Genomic DNA, 18,269 nt, shown 5'->3' on the forward strand with positions numbered 1-18,269 from the left:
TTGAGGAAGCCTTAGCAATCAGGTGCCTTACTCTCTGCTACTCTGCTCTGCTCTCTGCTCGTGGTGAGGTTGTCCGTGATCATCTTATCACTATGTGCAATGGGAGTTTTTCAGGTTTTACCTTACTTGACCTTTCAGGAGCACATGATACTATTGACCGCTCCTGCATTCCCAAAGCACTTTTTCCCCCTTGGCTTCTGTGACACCACATGCTTCGGGGTTTCTTCTTATATGTCTGCTTGTTTCTTTGCAAGTCCCTTTTCTTGTTCTGTACTTTAAATGTGTTGGTGTTCCTTGGGTTTGGTCCTCCTCTCCGGTCTGAAACTTTCCCAGGGCAATCTCAACCACTTCCTTGGCATTATTGTATATACTGGGATGTGATACCAGCCCCCTCCCCATTATCCCTTAGAAGAGAGTCAATCACCTTATATTCTGACCTGAAAAAAGTCCTTCATGTTACTGGATGTTCTTTCAGTTATTTTAAACATCAAAATGCTCTTTGGGGGAATATGCATTAGCATGTAATAATCTCATTCAATGTTCAGATAGAAGCCACCTGACAGACTCGATAAGAAAGGAAACAAAGAAATTTAACGCAGATTTAGAAATTACTTCCAGGGAAATACCTTCAAACTTGCAAATGTTGGATGTGCTTGTAAACAAGGCCTTAACAGTCATTATGGAAAAAAATATATATATACATAAGTGAATATGGGTATAGGATGAATGATGTAGTGTGATTAGATCCTGGAACCTGGAATAAAATCCCCAGTGACAATGTCCTATAAAAAGTCAAAAATTTAGGTGGAAGAAAATCTAAAGATTATCTTGGGAAACCATGTCAGAGACTCAAAATGTGACTCTGGTGATGATAAAAACACTGTGAAGAGTTTCTAGAAAATTGTTTTTAAAATTATATTTCATTAATGGTTTAAAGCGTATTAGTATAATTGAGTTAATGCATTAAATATTATCAGTAGATCTCTGATTATTTCGTCTACATCTCTAAAAGCTCATCTATTTAAGCTTAGCTACAAAGCTTTTTGGGGGGCGGATTTTAATTGGGAAAATGAGGCACACTCTCCACTCAGCAGTGCCTTATATTTAGGCATAGATGGCATATGCTGATGACTCGCCCAGTTCTCCCGGCTAAACCCCAGACCCCAATAACAGTTTACTGATATTTCTACTTAGATGTCCCTTAGGCACTTTCATTTAAACTTGTCCGAAGTTAAACTCGTATCTCCTCGCATCTGCTTCTCTTCCTACCTCCCTTCTCAGTGAATGTCACCACCTTCCTTCCGATGCCCAAGCTGAAATCTGAGTCACACTTGCCTCTGGCCTCCCACACACCTCTGTTGTTTCTATCTATCTCCTAAATCTCTCTTCTTATCTGCTCACTTCTCCTAACCCCCTCTGCTTTACTCCAGGCCGCCACCATCTCCTCCCCAGCCTACTGTTAACAAAATCCGAACCCGGTACTGGTTTCGTAGGTCTTGTCCTCCTTCCAACCCACACTTCTTGAAGCAGCCCCAGTGATCCTTCTAAAATGCAAAACTGATGTCAATTCTCACTGCAGGGTGGCTAACTCCTACCCATCTTCTTCCATTTGGCTCAGTTTAGAGACCAATGCTTCTTCCCTAATTCCCCAGCCCCACCCTCCCTCTGCCCCCACAAAGGATTTAGTCAGGTTAGATGCTCTCACTATGTTTCCCACACTCCTTATCTTCCCTTACCATAACACTCTTCACACTTCTTTGTTAAAACTCCTTATCTTTCCTGCTAGACTGGGAACCTTGTCTATCTGGCTCACCATTGCGTTCCTTGAACACAGGGCAGAGCACGAGACAGTGTTTTATAAATATTAAATGAATGAATGAAAATTTTTGTTATCTCAGCACCCAGCACAATCTCCGGCAAACAAAAGGTCTTCAGCAATATTTGTTGAATTAATAGATTGTTGTGGAACTACAGATATATGATTAATTAAGGAACGTGTAACTAGCAAAATTAATATTGCCTAGGCTTTGTCCTTAAGGAGCACAGATCCTTCTTAATTAGGCTTAATTCAGAGATGGCTCCCTAGGACAGGTGGCTCTTGGAGGAGAAAGGGAGAAATAAAAATTCTTACCTAGTGAAATGTAAAAGTTAAATGTAAAAATGTTAACGCCCGTGAAGAAAATCTTGCGTCTACGCCATGGGTAACTACTAGTTAAAATTTTCTTTGTCTAGGAGGTGTTCTGTACTCGGATCTACTAGTCAGGGGGCTTGCTTTCTTCCTTGCTACCTTGGATACTGGTCTTCAGCCAGGGAATCAGCTACAGAATCTAATTACTGCCAGCAATTAAACACTGAAATATATTGCCCCTCTAAAGTTGAAAAATAATCCCTTTACCACAGAGAATAAGATTCTTACCAAGTTTTGTATTCATTGGCTTTATTAATTTTTCATTTAATTTTTATATCAAAGTACACTTAGACTAAATTTCACAAGAATATTTGGTCTAGTTATTTTTGGCCTGCACTTTGATAACTTACACCAACATACAATGGCCAGTCTGTTTTCTTTGCTCTAAAACTTTCTTTGTGCACTATTCCGTGAGCATGGGCCTCATGTTCTAACTTAGATGAAAAAAAAGTGTTAATTTCATGAATGGCTTAATATCTCTCTGTAGATCCATAGTTTAGACTTCATAAAAATATGTTGATTAGCAGTATAAACGCGGATGGAAGTGTTAGCTGAAAATCTTACTGGGAGAATGAAAATGATAAACAAGATGCCTAAGAAAAATCTCTCAGAGATGCCTTATGAAAGAAAAGAGAGGTTAAGGATTCTTCAAAGGGAACATCTACAATGTGGGTTAGGTTGCAACAAGGTAGAGGATCTGAACTCCAGCGTGTTGCCTGGGTTACTTTTCTTGAACTGATACGGAATCCCTAACTTTTTCTTTGGGGCTCCATCTCCTAGTGCTGTATTCGTGGGCTTAGTTAAACTTGTGATTTAATCACAAATAAGAAATACATGATTCAGTCACCCTATTTTACAGAAAGTGCTTCAAACTTTTTGATTTAGCCCCAGCGTGCACAGTGGGCTGTGCACATCAGTGACATCAGTGACATCAGTGGGCTGGGACATCAGTGACACGTTTCACAAAAGTCATACACGTGAAAATCAATCTGATTACATTATCAGGCACACAACTCACTATTTCCTCAACTCGGAGATAAACGCAAGCTTCATTTTAGAAGTCACATCATACACTTCACAGTTTTACTAACGAAAAATTTCCAGACTTAGAAAAGATATCTGGAAATTAACATTTGCGAGGCAATTTATAGTTTCCAAAGGGTTTTCCCCCCTCATTAACTATCTCAGAAAACTGAATAATCACATTATTCATGATATGATTATTAAAGGTTAATTAAGCAAATACTTGTGAAGTAATTGGGAGGTAATCTATTTCTAATTTAACAGGTCAATCAGGGGTATTCAGGAAATATTTTTGCTGGTTAACAACTCTAACCCAAACAAAAAGATATTTAGATGGTCTCCCTGGTGGAAAACAATGAGCATGTTTGTTCTTTTAGGAGTCAATTGTTTCAAAGAACTGGGAAGAGGCTTCCTAATTCCACCGTTTTGATGATCTAAGAGGTTTTACGAGGAGTCTGCGCTCTTCCCTCCTAACGTTAACGCAAGCCTCATGCTGCTTATTTTGGCACTCCAGGATAAAAGAAAATATCTGAAGAAAATCATTACGAGAAAACATGCAGGGATGTGGAAATCAGAGGAAAAACAGCCCTCTTCTTTCTTCTTGTGGGAAGCAACACATTTTGGTTATTGACTCTACAGGGCAGTGAAAAAAAAAAAAAAGAAAAAAAGAAATCCAACTCCTATTGACGAGCCATGACTCTTCAAGCGCAAAACCACACAAAGAGATTTTCTCAAATTTTCCACGGGAGCAGTTTAGAAAATTAGCAGCGTTCCCCGCAGCAGCTAAGCCCGAGCTGCGCTCCCTGGTCCCGGGGAGCCGGGGCGCTGCCCCTCGCTCCCGGTTTCCCGGCGGCCGGGCGCGGGCGCGGGCTCTGCGGCCCGGGCACCTGGGGGTGCGCGCGGCTCCCCGGGCCCAGGCCGGGCGACGCGGGTGGGGGCGCGCGCCCCGAGGTCGGGCGGGCCCGGCCCGGCCCTGCCCCTGCCCCGGTCCCGGGAGGCCCGGCCTGGAAGCCGGAGGGCGGCGCGGAGGGTCCCCTCCCACGGGAGCCGCGCCAGCTCCCAGCCAGCGCCGGGCGGGATCGCTATTGTTCCTGGCGAGCACATCAATCCGCACGCCGACCCTCCGCGCACCCGGGTTTCCTCCCGGAGGCCGTTCGGGCTCCTCTGCGGCCCTATATAGAGGCCCGGGGCCCGGGGCGAGGTGCGCTCCCGCCAGGGCCTCCCGGGCGCGCCCGAGCTCCGCGCGCCGCTGCCCGCAGGTCTCCGCAGCGCGGCGCGTCCGCGGGGGGGGCGCGGGGGGCGCAGGGGGGGGGCTTCTCCCCGGAGCGCGCGGGAGGAGGAGGAGGAGGAGGAAGAGGAGGAGGAGGAGGAGGAGGAGGAGGAGGAGGAGGAGGATCCGCTTCTCCGGGGTTTCCCTGACGCCAGCAGAAGCGCCCAGCGCGCGCGCCCCGCGCCCGTCCGCGGCTCCGGGGAGGGGGGGAGGGAGGAGGAAGGAGGGGGAGGGGGCAGGGGAGCGGCCCGAGAGGCGGCCGCCGCGATTGGAGCGGGGGCGGGCCGCGCTCGGAGCCCGCGCGGAGGGGAGGGGGGTGCGGGCGAGGGGGGCGCGCGCCTGCGCGTGCGCGGGGGTGCGCGCCCCGGGCCCCCGCCCCCCGCCCCCGCCCCCGCCGCCCGCGGTCTCCGCCCCCCTGGCTGGTGTGTGTGCAGCCGGAGTCGGCGGCGGGTGGCGGCGCCTGGAACCTGGAGACCGACCCCCCCGCGCCCGCCCGCCCGCCCGCCAGCCCGGCCCGGAATGCACTGACTCCCCCTCCCCTCTCTGCTCTCCTCCCCTCTCCGCCCCCCTGCAGGAGGTGCAGGAGGGAGGCGCCCCCGAGTCTCCCCTCCCGCGAGAGGGGCCGCGCGGGCCGGGCCGGGCGCAGCGGTGGCGGCGGCGGCCGCGGGAGCCGAGCCTGCAGCGAGGGACCGGCCGGGGCGCGCGCAAGGGAAGGCGGCGAGGGCTCCGCGGCGCTGCCGCCGCCGCCGCCGCGGCTCGCGGGGCAGAGATGGCGGCGGAGCGGGGAGCCCGGCGGCTCCCGGGCACCTCCTCCCTCCGGCTGTGCTGCCTGCTGCTGCTGCTGCCGCTGCTGCTCGGGCGCCCGCCGTCCGCCGCGGCCGCCAGGAGCGGCTCCCCGCCGCAGTCCGCAGGTAAGGGGGGCGCGGGGCCCGGGGGGCCGGCTCCCGCCCCCGCTCCCGCTCCCGCACCGCGGGCTGCGGTGTTTTTGTGCAGGATCCCGGCGGAAGCGTGCAGGAACTTCTCCGCCTGGGCTCCGGCTGCCCGAGAGAAAGGGGGTCGCGCGGGGCGGGGAGCGAAGCGGGCGGGCGGGGGAGGGGCGGCCGCGGGGGGCGCGGCGGGGGCGCGGCGGGGGCGCCCCGGTCCGGCTCCGCGCTTTGTACCCGGAGGCAGGTTCACCCCTCGCCTCGCTCCCCTCCCCCAGGCTCATCCCACTTGTAAGAGTGGGACATTCTTGTGCTCAGCACAAGCACCAGTAGAGGCCACTACACACCTCATTAAATAAACAATCGCACGGCCAATTCATTAATTTTCAGGAAAGGGAGGGGAAGCGGGGGGCTTGAGCTCCCCACTCCCGGGCTCGGGATTTCCCAGCTGAAGCCCCCGGGAAGCGCAGGCCGGTCTGGGCGGGGAGGGGGGGACTCCTCGAGCGGGGTTTGCAGCCTCGGGGCTGCAGGAGAGAAAGGGGGTGCCCGGGGGGGGGGGCGCACGGTTGCCCCCCCCCCCACAGCGGCCTGTGTTGACCCCACGATGCGGGCGCCTTGCAGAACCGCTCCAGCCGACTCCATCTCTCGGTCTTTCCGTTATGAAATGCCTCCTTTCTGGGGATCACAACTATATTTACCGCCTGGGAATTGTGCTCTTAAGCTAGGGGGGTTGTCTAAGCATCGGATTTAAGGACTTTATGTTTCCAAGTGGCAGTGTATGTATTTAGCCCGGAAAGCCATTTTCAGGTGTTATTTTAGGGTATCGTGTGTTTACTGAAATGGTCTGCATCCCTGTTTGTTTGGGGGAGGGGGGCTGTGAGCAGACCCCAGGCCTGCCTGTGGAAGACCTTATAGTGTAGTTGAGCAGTTGAAGGGCAAAGCAGCATGTGATCCGTTTAACTCCTTTGACCAAGGTGGTGTATCATAAAACTTGACCCAACTCTCACCTACTACTACTAGCAGCATGAGATCTGAAATCTTTGCATTTGAAAGTCATCTGATCCGGCGCAGTGGCAGCTTCTAATCGCTAAACCTTTACCTGTTTCTTTTTTTCCCCTCCTCCGGATTCACAATGTATAGTATTTAAAATCCCACTGCTCACGTAACTTGACTGATAAACTTTCTTTTGATTTCCTTGCAGAGTATTATAAGCTCGTGGCTGATGCCAGTGTTAAAGAAAAGCTTTCAACCGGAGTAGGAGTGGGCATTATCTAAAACCCGGTTATAAGCAGTAGTGTTTTAGTATCAAGCCTGCACTCGCACACTCAGCCAGCACTTGGGTTAGAATACACATTTTGGGCCTGAAATGTAGGTTAACTGATCCAACCTTTCTGTTCTTGCGGATATGGGCAAGAGAGATGGAGCTATTTTAGAAGACAGATTCCGCCTTGCTCTTAATTTTATATGTAGTTCGGGTTATGTATGTTTTACGTAATTGGAGGAGTCTGTTTAGAATTTTGTAATTTTGTAAGTAAAAGTGCTAATCATTTTATTAGGTTAATAAAAGTAACACAAGCAGTCTCTTAGAAGTGGTTGAAACGTGTTATTTCAACACTGATTCAATCGATGGGCTTTTGTTTTGTGCTGATGAGGGGCAGGCATTGCTTAGGTGTATGTCTTGCCTTCGTGGAGCTTCCATTCTGGTGAATGGGTAGGAAAATAGCCGTTAGACTACTAATTGTGTAATTAAGTAATGTGATAAGCACGAGAAAGGAGAAGAGTGGTTTTTGAGAAAGTGTGTCCTGCCAGAACCTAATGTAATCCTGGTGTCAGAGTGTCTGAGAAGTGAAATCTGAGGGGTGAGGAGGCCTGGAGGTTGGGAAGGCTCACAGCTAGTTAGTGGCCTAGTGGGGACTAGAACATAGATCTGATTCTTAGTTCAGAGTCCTTTTCACAAGCCACCCTGCCTCATTCCAAAAGTGAAAGGAATAACTGGAATAAGAAAGGGCTGGTCCTTTCTGTCGTCAGCTGCAGAGAGATCCAGGGAATTGAGAGCTGAGTAAGTGGAGACTGAAACAAGTGGTCAGTAGATCACAGGCCATTTGTCAGTGGTTTTAATTTTTTTATTTTTGTAGAGGGGTAGACTCAGACACCTTTCTGTAAGGGATTACACTGAGTAGGTGGTAGGGGGATGGGAGTATTTGGTAGAAAAAGAAAATTAGGGTATAGGACCGCAGGGATAAATGGGGGTGGTTTTCCAGTTTAGGATAGATGTTGAGGAGGACAAAAGAGATGGACGAGCTAGTGATAGAAAACGATCAGCTGCAGAGGGTCAGAAATGATTAGCACTCTGTATGGTTTTAGGAAAGAAGGAAAGGAAGATTTCTGAAAAGGTGGGTAGGGACCTAGGGAAGGATGTCAGGACAGAGCAGCCGGCCTGTGCAGTGCAAGTCTTCTCTAATCAGAGTGAGGGTTAAGGAGTGGATGGTAGACTTGAGATGCAGGAATGGGGAAATAGCAAAGTCCGTGTTGAGAGCTCAGTTGAAATCAGTTTGAATTTAAAGTAGACTAGATCAGCTCTTTCCGTGCTTTCTCCAGCAACTTTCTGTATGCCAAGAGCAGCCTTAGTGTAGTTTTAATACAGTTGCTTGGTTGCTTATGAGTTACATGAAATACGTAGAAACCTTTTTAAAAACTTTTACTAGAGTAATCGAATACTCCATTCATTGGTCCGAATACAAAAAAAGCGTTGGATGAAATGTCGTAGTAGTGGCGAGACTAACCTCATCCTGTACTTGAGAGGTGTACTGTAGCTACTTTTCTCCTATCAAGGGAAGAGTCCTCTGGCCAACATCCCGCACAGATGATGCGATCTGTCTGGATCATTTACTTGATGATGTGATTTGTTACCTCACAAGGTGGTCTATTCCTCTTTCGAATAACTTCTGTTAGTAGGTTTTGCTTTATGCAGAACATTTAATTTTCACCTTCCTATCCTTGATCTTCCCCCCCTGTTCTCTTGCCTTTTTTGGCATCACCCTGTTATTTCATCTCTTTTGTGATCAGTTCGTTATCGGTTATCTAAGTTTTTCTTTCACTCCCTTATTAAGTGGAGGTGTCAGAGTTGATCTCATTCTGTCTTGTCTTCATTTACTACCTGTAAGCTGATGACTCTCCTGGTCCACTCTGCTTTACGTGCCATTCAGTAGCTTCACTAAATAGGCACCTTAGGTTACAGAAGACCAAAGGTGAACTCATTTTTTGCTCCCCTTCCCTCCTCCTTTCCTCCTCCTCTTTCTCTAGACAGTAATAAACCAATTCCTGGCCTGGGGCTCTCAAATTTTTGAATGATTGCATGGACTTGTCTTCCTACCTTACCTGTCTTGGGCATCTCTGTGCGCCATTCACCCGAGGTGAGATCTAGAAGTCATCCTGGACTCTCCCCTTTCCCTCATTCCTATTGCCAACACTTCTTTTTTTATTTTTACCGCCTAGATATTTCTTGAATCTGAATCTTTTCATCCTTACCCCACCTAGACTAACAATAGTGGCTTTGTAATTAATCTCTTTATCTCCACGGTTACCCTCTGGACATCTGTCTTCCCGTTGGAGTGAGTTTTCTTACGTCTTTTTCTGAGCAAGCTACACTCCTACTTAATATCTCTTATTAGTGTTCTACAGCTCGAGTGTTAGAGTCTAAACTCTGGCATGAAGATTGCGAGGCCTTTTGTGTTCTTCACCACTGGCCTCTCTCTCACCCTCAATTTAAAGCCTCATTTCTTGGCACCTCTAATGTGTACCAGGTGTTCACCACTTCAGGTTTATTGCGGAGCTTCATGTCCCCATGCCTTTGACATGCTGTCCTTTCTTCCTTTTCTTTTTTTTTTTTTTTCTGTCCTTCTTCCTGTTAATCCCACTTCTCACCTTGTCTACTTCTGAAATTCCTATTCATCATTCAGTGAATTTTTCTCAGCTATCTCCCTACCCAAAGAGAGTTAGAGTCGTCATCCTCTGTTCCCATAGCTTTCTGAGTACTTTTAAAAAATCTTGTGTTACTTATTTTCTTATTTCCTCAATTAGTCTGAACCTCTTGAGAATTGGGACTTCTTTTATTTACCTTTTGTATATCTAGTGTAGCATAGGCTTCTGGAACAGAGTGGATAACCAGTGAATGTTTGTTGAATGAATGTTGAATTGCCATTGTTTTTACTCTTTAGAGCCACATAGCACAAGTCTGATTTCTTTGTATGACAGCCTTTCACGTGTCTAATTAAACAACATTTGTGTGTAAGTATGTCACTTTCTCCTTCTCTTTCTAAATTAATTATCCTTTATTCCTTCGGCTATTTTTCACATTACTTAGTCTTCTGACCCTTTGTGAGTTCGGTTATCCTCCTCTGGATATGCTTCAGTTTTAGTGTGTATTAGGTTTATCATCTTTGGAAAGATCAATGATAAACAGAGACTGATGTTCTGCTCTGCTTTTCTAACAGGATGAGGTATAAAAGAATTTGTAGATTTCCAGGCAGAATGTTCAAAGGAAGTAAGAAATGTGGCTATTCTTGGCAGACCATATGAAAATTAGTATGTGATGTGGGATAGTGAAAAAAAGACTTAAGGTATGAGGCAGAGCATTTGGGTATCACTCATTCACTCATGGTTCCATACCGCCTCTTATATCTGTTGAGGGCTAAGGTAACCTTGCTTACCTAACTGGATTGTCGGAAGAATGAAATATAAAACTGCTTATAAGTTGTAAAGTACTGCATCTTTGTGGAATGATTTTAACATTTCTCTATGAACTTTTAAAAAATGTAATTCTTTTTTTTTAAATGCTGTAATTCTATTAAATTTTTTGAAAGTGTAGATTTTCTTCTGTTGATATAATTGATCACTATTGGTTCCTTTATGAGTTTTCTCTACAGTAATAAAAAATATTGGGGTAACATTAATCTTATATGTGGAGGCTCTAGGCCCAATTTAATAGTCTTTTCCCCAAACATTTTATCAGTGACTTCTGTGTTGGGAGGTATTTACCATGCCATTGGTAGGTGTTTTAGCTTCTAGGTAAAATTGCATCAACAGTGAGAACAGAAGTGATGACCATAGATAAGATCATGTTGACCAGATAGCTACCTGAGATGAGGGAAAAGTCTAGTGTTTATGATTCTTAAAAATTGACTTTGTCTTGGAACACAAGCCAGTGGAAGATATTAAAATATAACCCAAATTTTGGATTCGTTTAGAATGAAATTTTTTTTATTAAGAAATTTTAGAAATAAAAGTCATTTAGACCCACTGGTATAATTTTGGTGTATTTCTTTCTATTCTCCATTAATATGACACATCAGTTTTTACATTGTAATCCTGCCGTATGTGCAATTTTATAAGTAGATGTTGTCTCAACATTATGTCAGCTTTTTGTTGCTATATTTAAATAATTTTATTTTTAAAATTTTATTTTAAAAATATTTAAATATGTTTGAAGTAAAACAACATAGAAGTATTAGTTCTACCAACAAATACCTTTTTTACCCATAACTAACCACTGTTAGTATTTTTTTCTCTTACGTTTACATATGCATGTATAGTTGTATTTTTTACACATAAGCAGGATCATCCTACCTATTGCTTTTCAACTTGATTTTTTTTTAAAACAGTATGTTAGAGATCTTTCCAGTATGTGTAGATTTTCCTGTAACAATTACTGAAAATGTCTCCATAATATTCCAGTGAATTAATATGGCATTAATAGTGACCAATAAAAGTAGTATTTCTTGAACACTCCCTGAACTCTGGGCACTGTGCCAAACTCTTTTACATGCATTTAATTCTTTATGCCACATTGTGAGGAAGGTGGTAAGATCCCCCCATTCTACAGATGAAGTAACTGAGTCTCAAATATTAAGTGACAAAGGTCTTATAGCTCTTATGTCATGGAAAAGTTGTTATTTGAATCCAGGTCTTTTTTTTTTTTAAGATAGATAGATAGATAGATTTGTTTATTTATTTTTTTATTTATTTATTACAAATAGATAGATATAGAGAAAGAGAGAGAGAGAGAGAGGCAGAGACACAGGCAGAGGGAGAAGCAGGCTCCATGCAGGGAGCCGGTCGTGGGACTCGATCCTGGGTCTCCAGGATCACACCCCAGGCTGAAGGCAGCTCTAAACCTCTGCACCACCGGATCTGCCCTGGGTTTCCATTTATTAAAGAAGAGTAATGGTATCATTAAGAATAATACCATTTACTAGTACTTCTGCAACTTTTTCGAGGGATATTCACCTTTAATTGTGAACTTTGAGTACTTAAGTCCATTATTTTAAAATGCAGGTCCTATTGCTTCTCTGTTTCATCTGTTAACTGCAGGGGTTAATTACCTAATTAATAGGTAATTTCAAAGGTCCCTTCTACCTCCAAGTTTCTATAACCCTGGAGTCCATAAAATTGAGTGGTGGATATCTAAATGACCTCTGTTCAGTTCTTGTGTTTGAATACTGATCATTTCTGTTCTTGGATGCAAGAATTAACCTTTTATCATTCTTTGGATCTCCAGTTTTGGTACATCTTTTTTTTTTTTTTTCTGGTATGAAGTTGGGTATGACTGGGGAAACTGTGAGATAGTTGCAGTATTACTTGAAATATTAGATGCTTACTCTTAGGCTTATAAGTGACAAAAAGTAAATTGCCTAGGTTATAGATGTGGCTGAAACTAGCATGTTGTGATTCCTTCTTTTGACTCCCTTATGTAAAGAAAAGTGAGAGAGAGAGAGGTAGTGGTTACATATGTTTTACTTTATGGCAATCAGTACTTGAATTCTTCTTGAAAGGAGTTAGTAATTAGGCAGTCTGAAAGTCAAATGTGTGGGTTTTTTTTTTTTTTTTTGCTTTTCCTCTTAAAAAGAACCGTGAAAATGACCTTCTTTAAAATTGTTTCATAGCAATTTTTTATAGCAAGAATTTTTAAATTTAATTTTCTAGTCAGACAGTTTTTCTGTAGCCAAAACTAAAAATTTAGGTAATTTAGGCTAGTTGCAAACATTTTATCAACAGTTGATTATGCACAAAACTATACACTGTGGAGGTCCTAAGATGAATTGGACATGGTTTCTATCCGTAGGAAGTCTTGGTCTAATAAGCAGAAAGAAGACATCCCCATAGATGATAGATAACTTGATTTGGAGGGAGAAAGTGTCATTACTACTGTAGGTAGAAAACCAAATTCTGGAATCACTGTGTTACTGTTAATCAAGTAGTAGTTCTGCTTTCTCTCATAATTTTGTTTCTGTAGCTTTTGAGTAGTCCTAACTTAGTTTTACCAACTCCATAGACTAGAATTCTCAGAGGGAGTTTTTTTTCATTTCCTCTAAGTGATATGGTTACTGGAATGTTTGAATATATGAGAATTCTAATAATGGAACCATCTGGGGTCAGCTACTTCCATGTCTTTGGGAAATGCAGGAATTGATTATACTGTTTTTCAGAATTTATTATTGGTCAGTAATAGCCAGTAAAACGGGGTGAATAAGTCCTGAGCAGAGTGAATTTTTAACATGATACTACATGGAAACTGGATACAGAATATTTGTTTCTTCAGTTGTAGAGTTAAGTGAATAAAAAATTGATCCCAGAATCCTGGGATCAAGCCCTACATCAGGCTCCCTGCTCAGCAGGGACCCTGCTTCTCCCTCTGCCTCTCTCTCTCCCAGCTTGTGCTCTCTCTCAAATAGATAAATAAAATCTTAAAAAAAACTAACCTAGATATATTTTGATACATAAGGCCTAGTTAAGCTGATAGCATTATAATTTATAAATTTAAGGATGGAATAACAAGTTATGTTTTATTGATAACTTTTTATTCATAGCATAACTTTTAATGTAACAATTAAGATTTAAGGATTTTTTTATGTTAATTCTTGAAAGCATTTGCAGTTTGAGATGGGGCTATTGTTTTAAATTTATGTGATGTTAACATCCAGGGGGATTGTTACACTTTTTATGGCAATAACCCCTTTATTAGTAGCCACTTCATCTACATAGAATTCAACCATATGCACCCTTCCCTGTAGAATATAACTAAAGACTAGGGAATAAGAAATAAATTCTCAAAGTTTGCGCATCAAAGTAAGTTTCTCAGAGCCCCAAAGGTTCTTGTTTAGAGCCTATTTACCTTTAATTCATGTGCATTTCTAACAGATTGTATTGATTTCTAAGCCCATTGCTGATCAAAAGTGGGCAGAGGCTATCTTGGGAAGGCCCCCTAACAACAGCAAGTTGTGACCTTTGTAAGGAAGAATATTTAAAGTAAACATAAGAATGCAAAGATCTTTGCTTAAACAGAAATCATTGTCTCAGCCATGTTGCAGAAAGTTTCTTTCTCCATCACTGCTCATGGGCATTGCCCTGCTCCTTGCCTTTTCTTTTCCCCTTATACTATAGATACAGTTGCTGTCTGGGAGATCTGTCTTCCCTTAGAAATCTCTGGAGTCTCATCTCACCTCAGAATAATATGGGCCAGGTTGATACCTGATTTCCTGATACAGGAAATGTGAATAGGAAGAGAGGTGAGGTGACAAGGCAGGGTTCCTTCTCTGCTGGCCCCTATCCCTCTGGCCATGGAATTTATCTTTTTTAGCAGCATCTCTAATCCTATTGCTAAAATTTATACTGCATTTGAATTTTTAATTTTGGGGTGAGGTTAATTGTTGGTTTGACTTTAAAAAAATGAAAGATACTATAAAACTTCAAACAGTATGTAGAATAAAAAGTGAAATCATGCACTTCAACCTTCTCCCCAGGGATAGCTACAGACTTTTTTTTTTTAAGATTTTATTTTGTAATTGGGGGAGGGCAGTGGGAGAGGGAGAAGGGGACTCCCCACTGCTGAGCAGAGAACCTGACAATGCAGGGCTCCATCCCAGGACTCTAGAATCATGACCTGAACCAAAGGCAGACACTTAGCCAACTAAGCTACTGCCCCTGGACTTTGTTTTATATATACAATTAAATATTTTCGATATCGATATATAATACATCCGTAACACCTAATACGTATATAAACTAACAAGTTGGGTTGTGCCGTGCATACTGTCTACTGACTTGTTTTATTTATTTTTATTTTTTATTAAATTTTATTTATTTGTGAAAGAGAGAGGTAGAGACACAGGCAGAGGGAGAAGCAGGCTCCATGCAGGGAGCCTGATGTGGGACTCGATCCTGGGTCTCCAGGATCACGCCCTGGGCTGAAGGCAGCGCTAAACCGCTGAGCCACCTGTTTTAGCTGCCTAAAACAGGCCACCTGCCCTGTTTTAAAGACATGTTTCCATGTGAGTACATATAAATTTATCACAGCTGTTTAGATAACTAAATGGTATTTTATAGATATATCATATTTTATTTAGCCAGTTCCAATTTGGTGCTTCCCAATTTCTTATTGCAAGTGTATGCAATAAACCCATTTTTACAAATATATTTGTGTACATGTTCAAATATACCATAGAATAAGTTTGTAGATGTGGAATTGTAGGGTAAAAGGGCCTGTCTTTTAAAATGTTTGATAGTGGTATGCCTGGGTGGCCCAGTGGTTGAATGTCTGCCTTTGGCTTGGGTCCTGATCTCGGGGTCCTGGGATCGAGTCCCTCCCTGCATGGGGAGCCTGCTTCTCCCTCTGCCTATGTCTCTGCCTCTCTCTGTGTCTCTCATGAGTAAATAAAATCTTTAAAAAATGTTTGATAGTTATTTCCAGATTGTTCCCCTAAAGACTGATTTACTCATATCAACAGCAAGTGAGAGAGTGCCTGTTTCCCTACACCTTTGCCAACATACTATTTTCAGACTTCTTAGGTTTGCCAGTTTGATAGATGAAAAAAGTGTATCTCTTTAAATTTTATATTTTAAAATTGTTAGTAGAGTTGAGCATCTTTTCAGATTTTTCTTGGTTTCTGAGAATTGTCTATTCAGATCTTTTGTTTATATTCCTATATTCATTCATGGATCATCAAGGTTCATTTATAAATATAAAGTAAACAATATATAATTAAGAATGGGAATAATTTAACATTTTATAATTGTCAAAACTCCCATAGTTGCTTGTGATTTTTAACTTAATGAGAAGTGAACTGAGTAATCAAGTCAGTCTACTTCTCTGATTTCTGCTAACCACTGCTATGCTCACTTAATATGGTTTCATAAAGCTTTCAAACTTCTATTTTGAAGGAAATAACTTAAATATTTTACTTATTGATTTTAATGAAAAATAGGAATTGAAACTGGTCCAGTACCTCTTTAAAGACAGGATGAGCAATTTTGGTTTAGAGTAAGTTCAGTTAATCAAAGACTTGAATGCCAGTTTGGCTCAAGGTACTGAAGCGGTTTCAAATGGAAAATGGGTTAAGAATGTAGCAGAAGAGACAAGTTCAAGGGACAGGGTATTATTTTCATTTTGGACACCTTGAGCCTGAGGTGCCAGCAGAACATCTTTGTAAAGGCATTAGAGAATTAGGCTCTGGTGAGAAGCCCGACTAGCTCTCAACACTCAAAATATAGGTTCAGGAATTACCTGGATAGAGGTTTGTCATGAGGGTAGATCATATCACTGAGGAAGGAGAAAGGAAACCGAGGGCAAAGACTTGGGCATACAGGCATAGTCGGGTGTCCAAAGGAAGGGAAATATTACCCTGTCTGCTGGAAAAAAGTGCCTAGAGTCAGAGATACATAACATAACATTGAGTTCATTGTCCCTATGGATATCTTATTCACAAACCTCTGTACGAATAAATGGGGTAGTGCCAGAGTGATACTGGCTCTTTCCCCTTAGTGCCACATGCGTGGTGTGGCCCTGGGTTGCGGTGCCAGGGAGGGAGAGGGGAGGCTTACAAAGACAATTCTGAACAACTTGACATTTAAAAAAAAAAATACACACACACTTATATATATATTCACTTACCATCCTGCTGGACTGAGGTAAAAGATGACTGAGTAAATATGTGTGTCTCCCATAGAGCCTGGTTTATCTTAATCACTCATTAAACGTAAACCATTGTTATTGTTGCTTTTATTTTATAAACTGGATGAAGAGCCTAGCTAAAAGTACATGGATGTTAGATAGTGCTTACATAATTTGTTTTATATTTTTACTTGATGGCTGTGTATAATTAGATTGTTATAAGGATTTATTTAGTTTGGAGTATTTGGTTAAATTTCTTAGAGGAGGTGGGACTTGACCTGGTTTTAAAGGCATGAGGAGGCTTTTTAGATGGGAAGGTGTTTTTTTTTTTTTTTTTTTTTTTTTTTGTGACAAGGAGGATGAAGTGAAGAGCGGTACGAGTTGAGGCAGAGTAAAGGCAAAATCAATTGAAATGTTCTTGATCAGTGACCCATTTCTTGAAAGGTTCATTTTTTTATTCTGAAGTTTATCATTTGTTGTGAAGTGGAAAGGTGATCGTTAGATGATGAAATTATAGACCAGATAATTTTTTAAAGATTGCAGTTTCCTTCTAAAAAAGAAGCTAGAGACCCTGCTTGTTGCAGCATTTAATGCCTGAAAATCAGCTTCATCATTCCATATCTGCTTCTTAAGACATCATTTATTTCATGCTAGATGTCGTGGGCATCTTTTATGAAACACTGATTTCTCTGGAGTTTATTCAGAGTCACAGAAAGAAGCTTTGGGATAATGTGTATCTTGAAGTTCCGAGGAGTAAATCTTCGCCACTCTCGGAAGAAATCTTTGTTTTTTTAAAAAAAAAAAAAAGGAAATCTTTGTTTTAAAAAAGATTTTGTGGCAGTTTTGTGGAAGGGTGTACTTCTTTCTTCAGAGTGGCTGTAGTCAAGTAGAGATTTTGCAGTTTCAACCTTCGTCTTATCAGTGATTAAATCTTATGGCACATTGTGGTACTAACTTGGTAGTTCCATTTTGTTCACATTTAAAATTTTAAAAGTTGCCTCTGCATATGCATGATAACTTGACCTTGATATAAAACTCCTGCATCACAGTCTTTTTCTTTGAAAACTCACTGGACAGTTCTCCCTCTAACCCCCACGTTTAATGTTGTATCTAGTATTAATACCTACTACATCCTTTTAATTTTTTAATCTGCATATTTGTAGATTTTTTTTTTTTAGTGTATGGACTTTGAGATATAGAAATATAGAAGTATCCCCAGGATACAACTAGGTGGGAGTCTATTAATTGATTTTTTTCAACCTGGTACAGTGGAGCTGCATTTTAGTTAGGCATTAGATATAAAGACAGTGAGTAATGTGAAAACTACATAGTAACATTTCTCTTCAACATACCTTAGAAAAATCCCACATTGGAGGCTGATATTTCATCTCTCAATATGTTGGGCATAGTTTTTCCTTTTAGTGTTGGAACAAATTATATCCTTTAAGTACCAAATGAAGAGGAACACTTGCATTTATATTGTTCAAAAACGTTTTTTAAAACTCTGGTATTGTGGTGTGCTGAGATGCTCTTGCTAAGGCACCTGGAGCTGAGCTCAACTGGGAGAACAAGTTCATGGCTCAGATCACATGCTCATACTGAATGGAAGAGAGAATGGCTTGTTCTGTGTAAATTATTTCACATTCTCTCTCAAATGTGAATTCTTTTAACTTAAAATGTCTGTATGATGTGACTTCTCTGTTTAGTGAGTCTTTTTGTTCTGAATGCACACATCTCTGTTAGACTAGGACAGTTTTCTTATTATTACCTGTACTCTGTTTTCTTTTCCTGGAATTCCAGAGATACTTGCTGTCTTGTCTCTTTCCTCCATGACACTCTATTTCTGTGTGTGTCAGTTAAGACTATATTAATAGATGCATACAGATTAGGAATTTTACTTTTCTGGTGAATGGACTCATC

The 18,269-nt window shown here is 42.4% G+C and overlaps 1 protein-coding gene across 5 annotated transcripts in view; it reads left to right on the forward strand.

Annotated features, from left to right (window-relative positions):
- Window positions 1-4,926: 4,926 nt before the first annotated feature.
- Window positions 4,927-18,269, forward strand: part of NEO1 (neogenin 1) — a 235,362-nt gene continuing 222,019 nt past the window's right edge. For 4 of the 5 annotated variants that reach the window (XM_072809538.1, XM_072809537.1, XM_072809540.1 and 1 more), the window contains exon 1: window positions 4,927-5,392. In XM_072809538.1, the coding sequence (XP_072665639.1) occupies window positions 5,251-5,392 (142 nt within the window). In that variant the 5' untranslated portion in view covers window positions 4,927-5,250. The remainder of the gene's footprint in view (window positions 5,393-18,269) is intronic. The other variant, XM_072809541.1, reaches the window with a different exon arrangement.

This window comes from Canis lupus, chromosome 32 (genome assembly GCF_048164855.1).
Source record: "Canis lupus baileyi chromosome 32, mCanLup2.hap1, whole genome shotgun sequence".
Taxonomy (NCBI): Eukaryota; Metazoa; Chordata; class Mammalia; order Carnivora; family Canidae; genus Canis; species Canis lupus.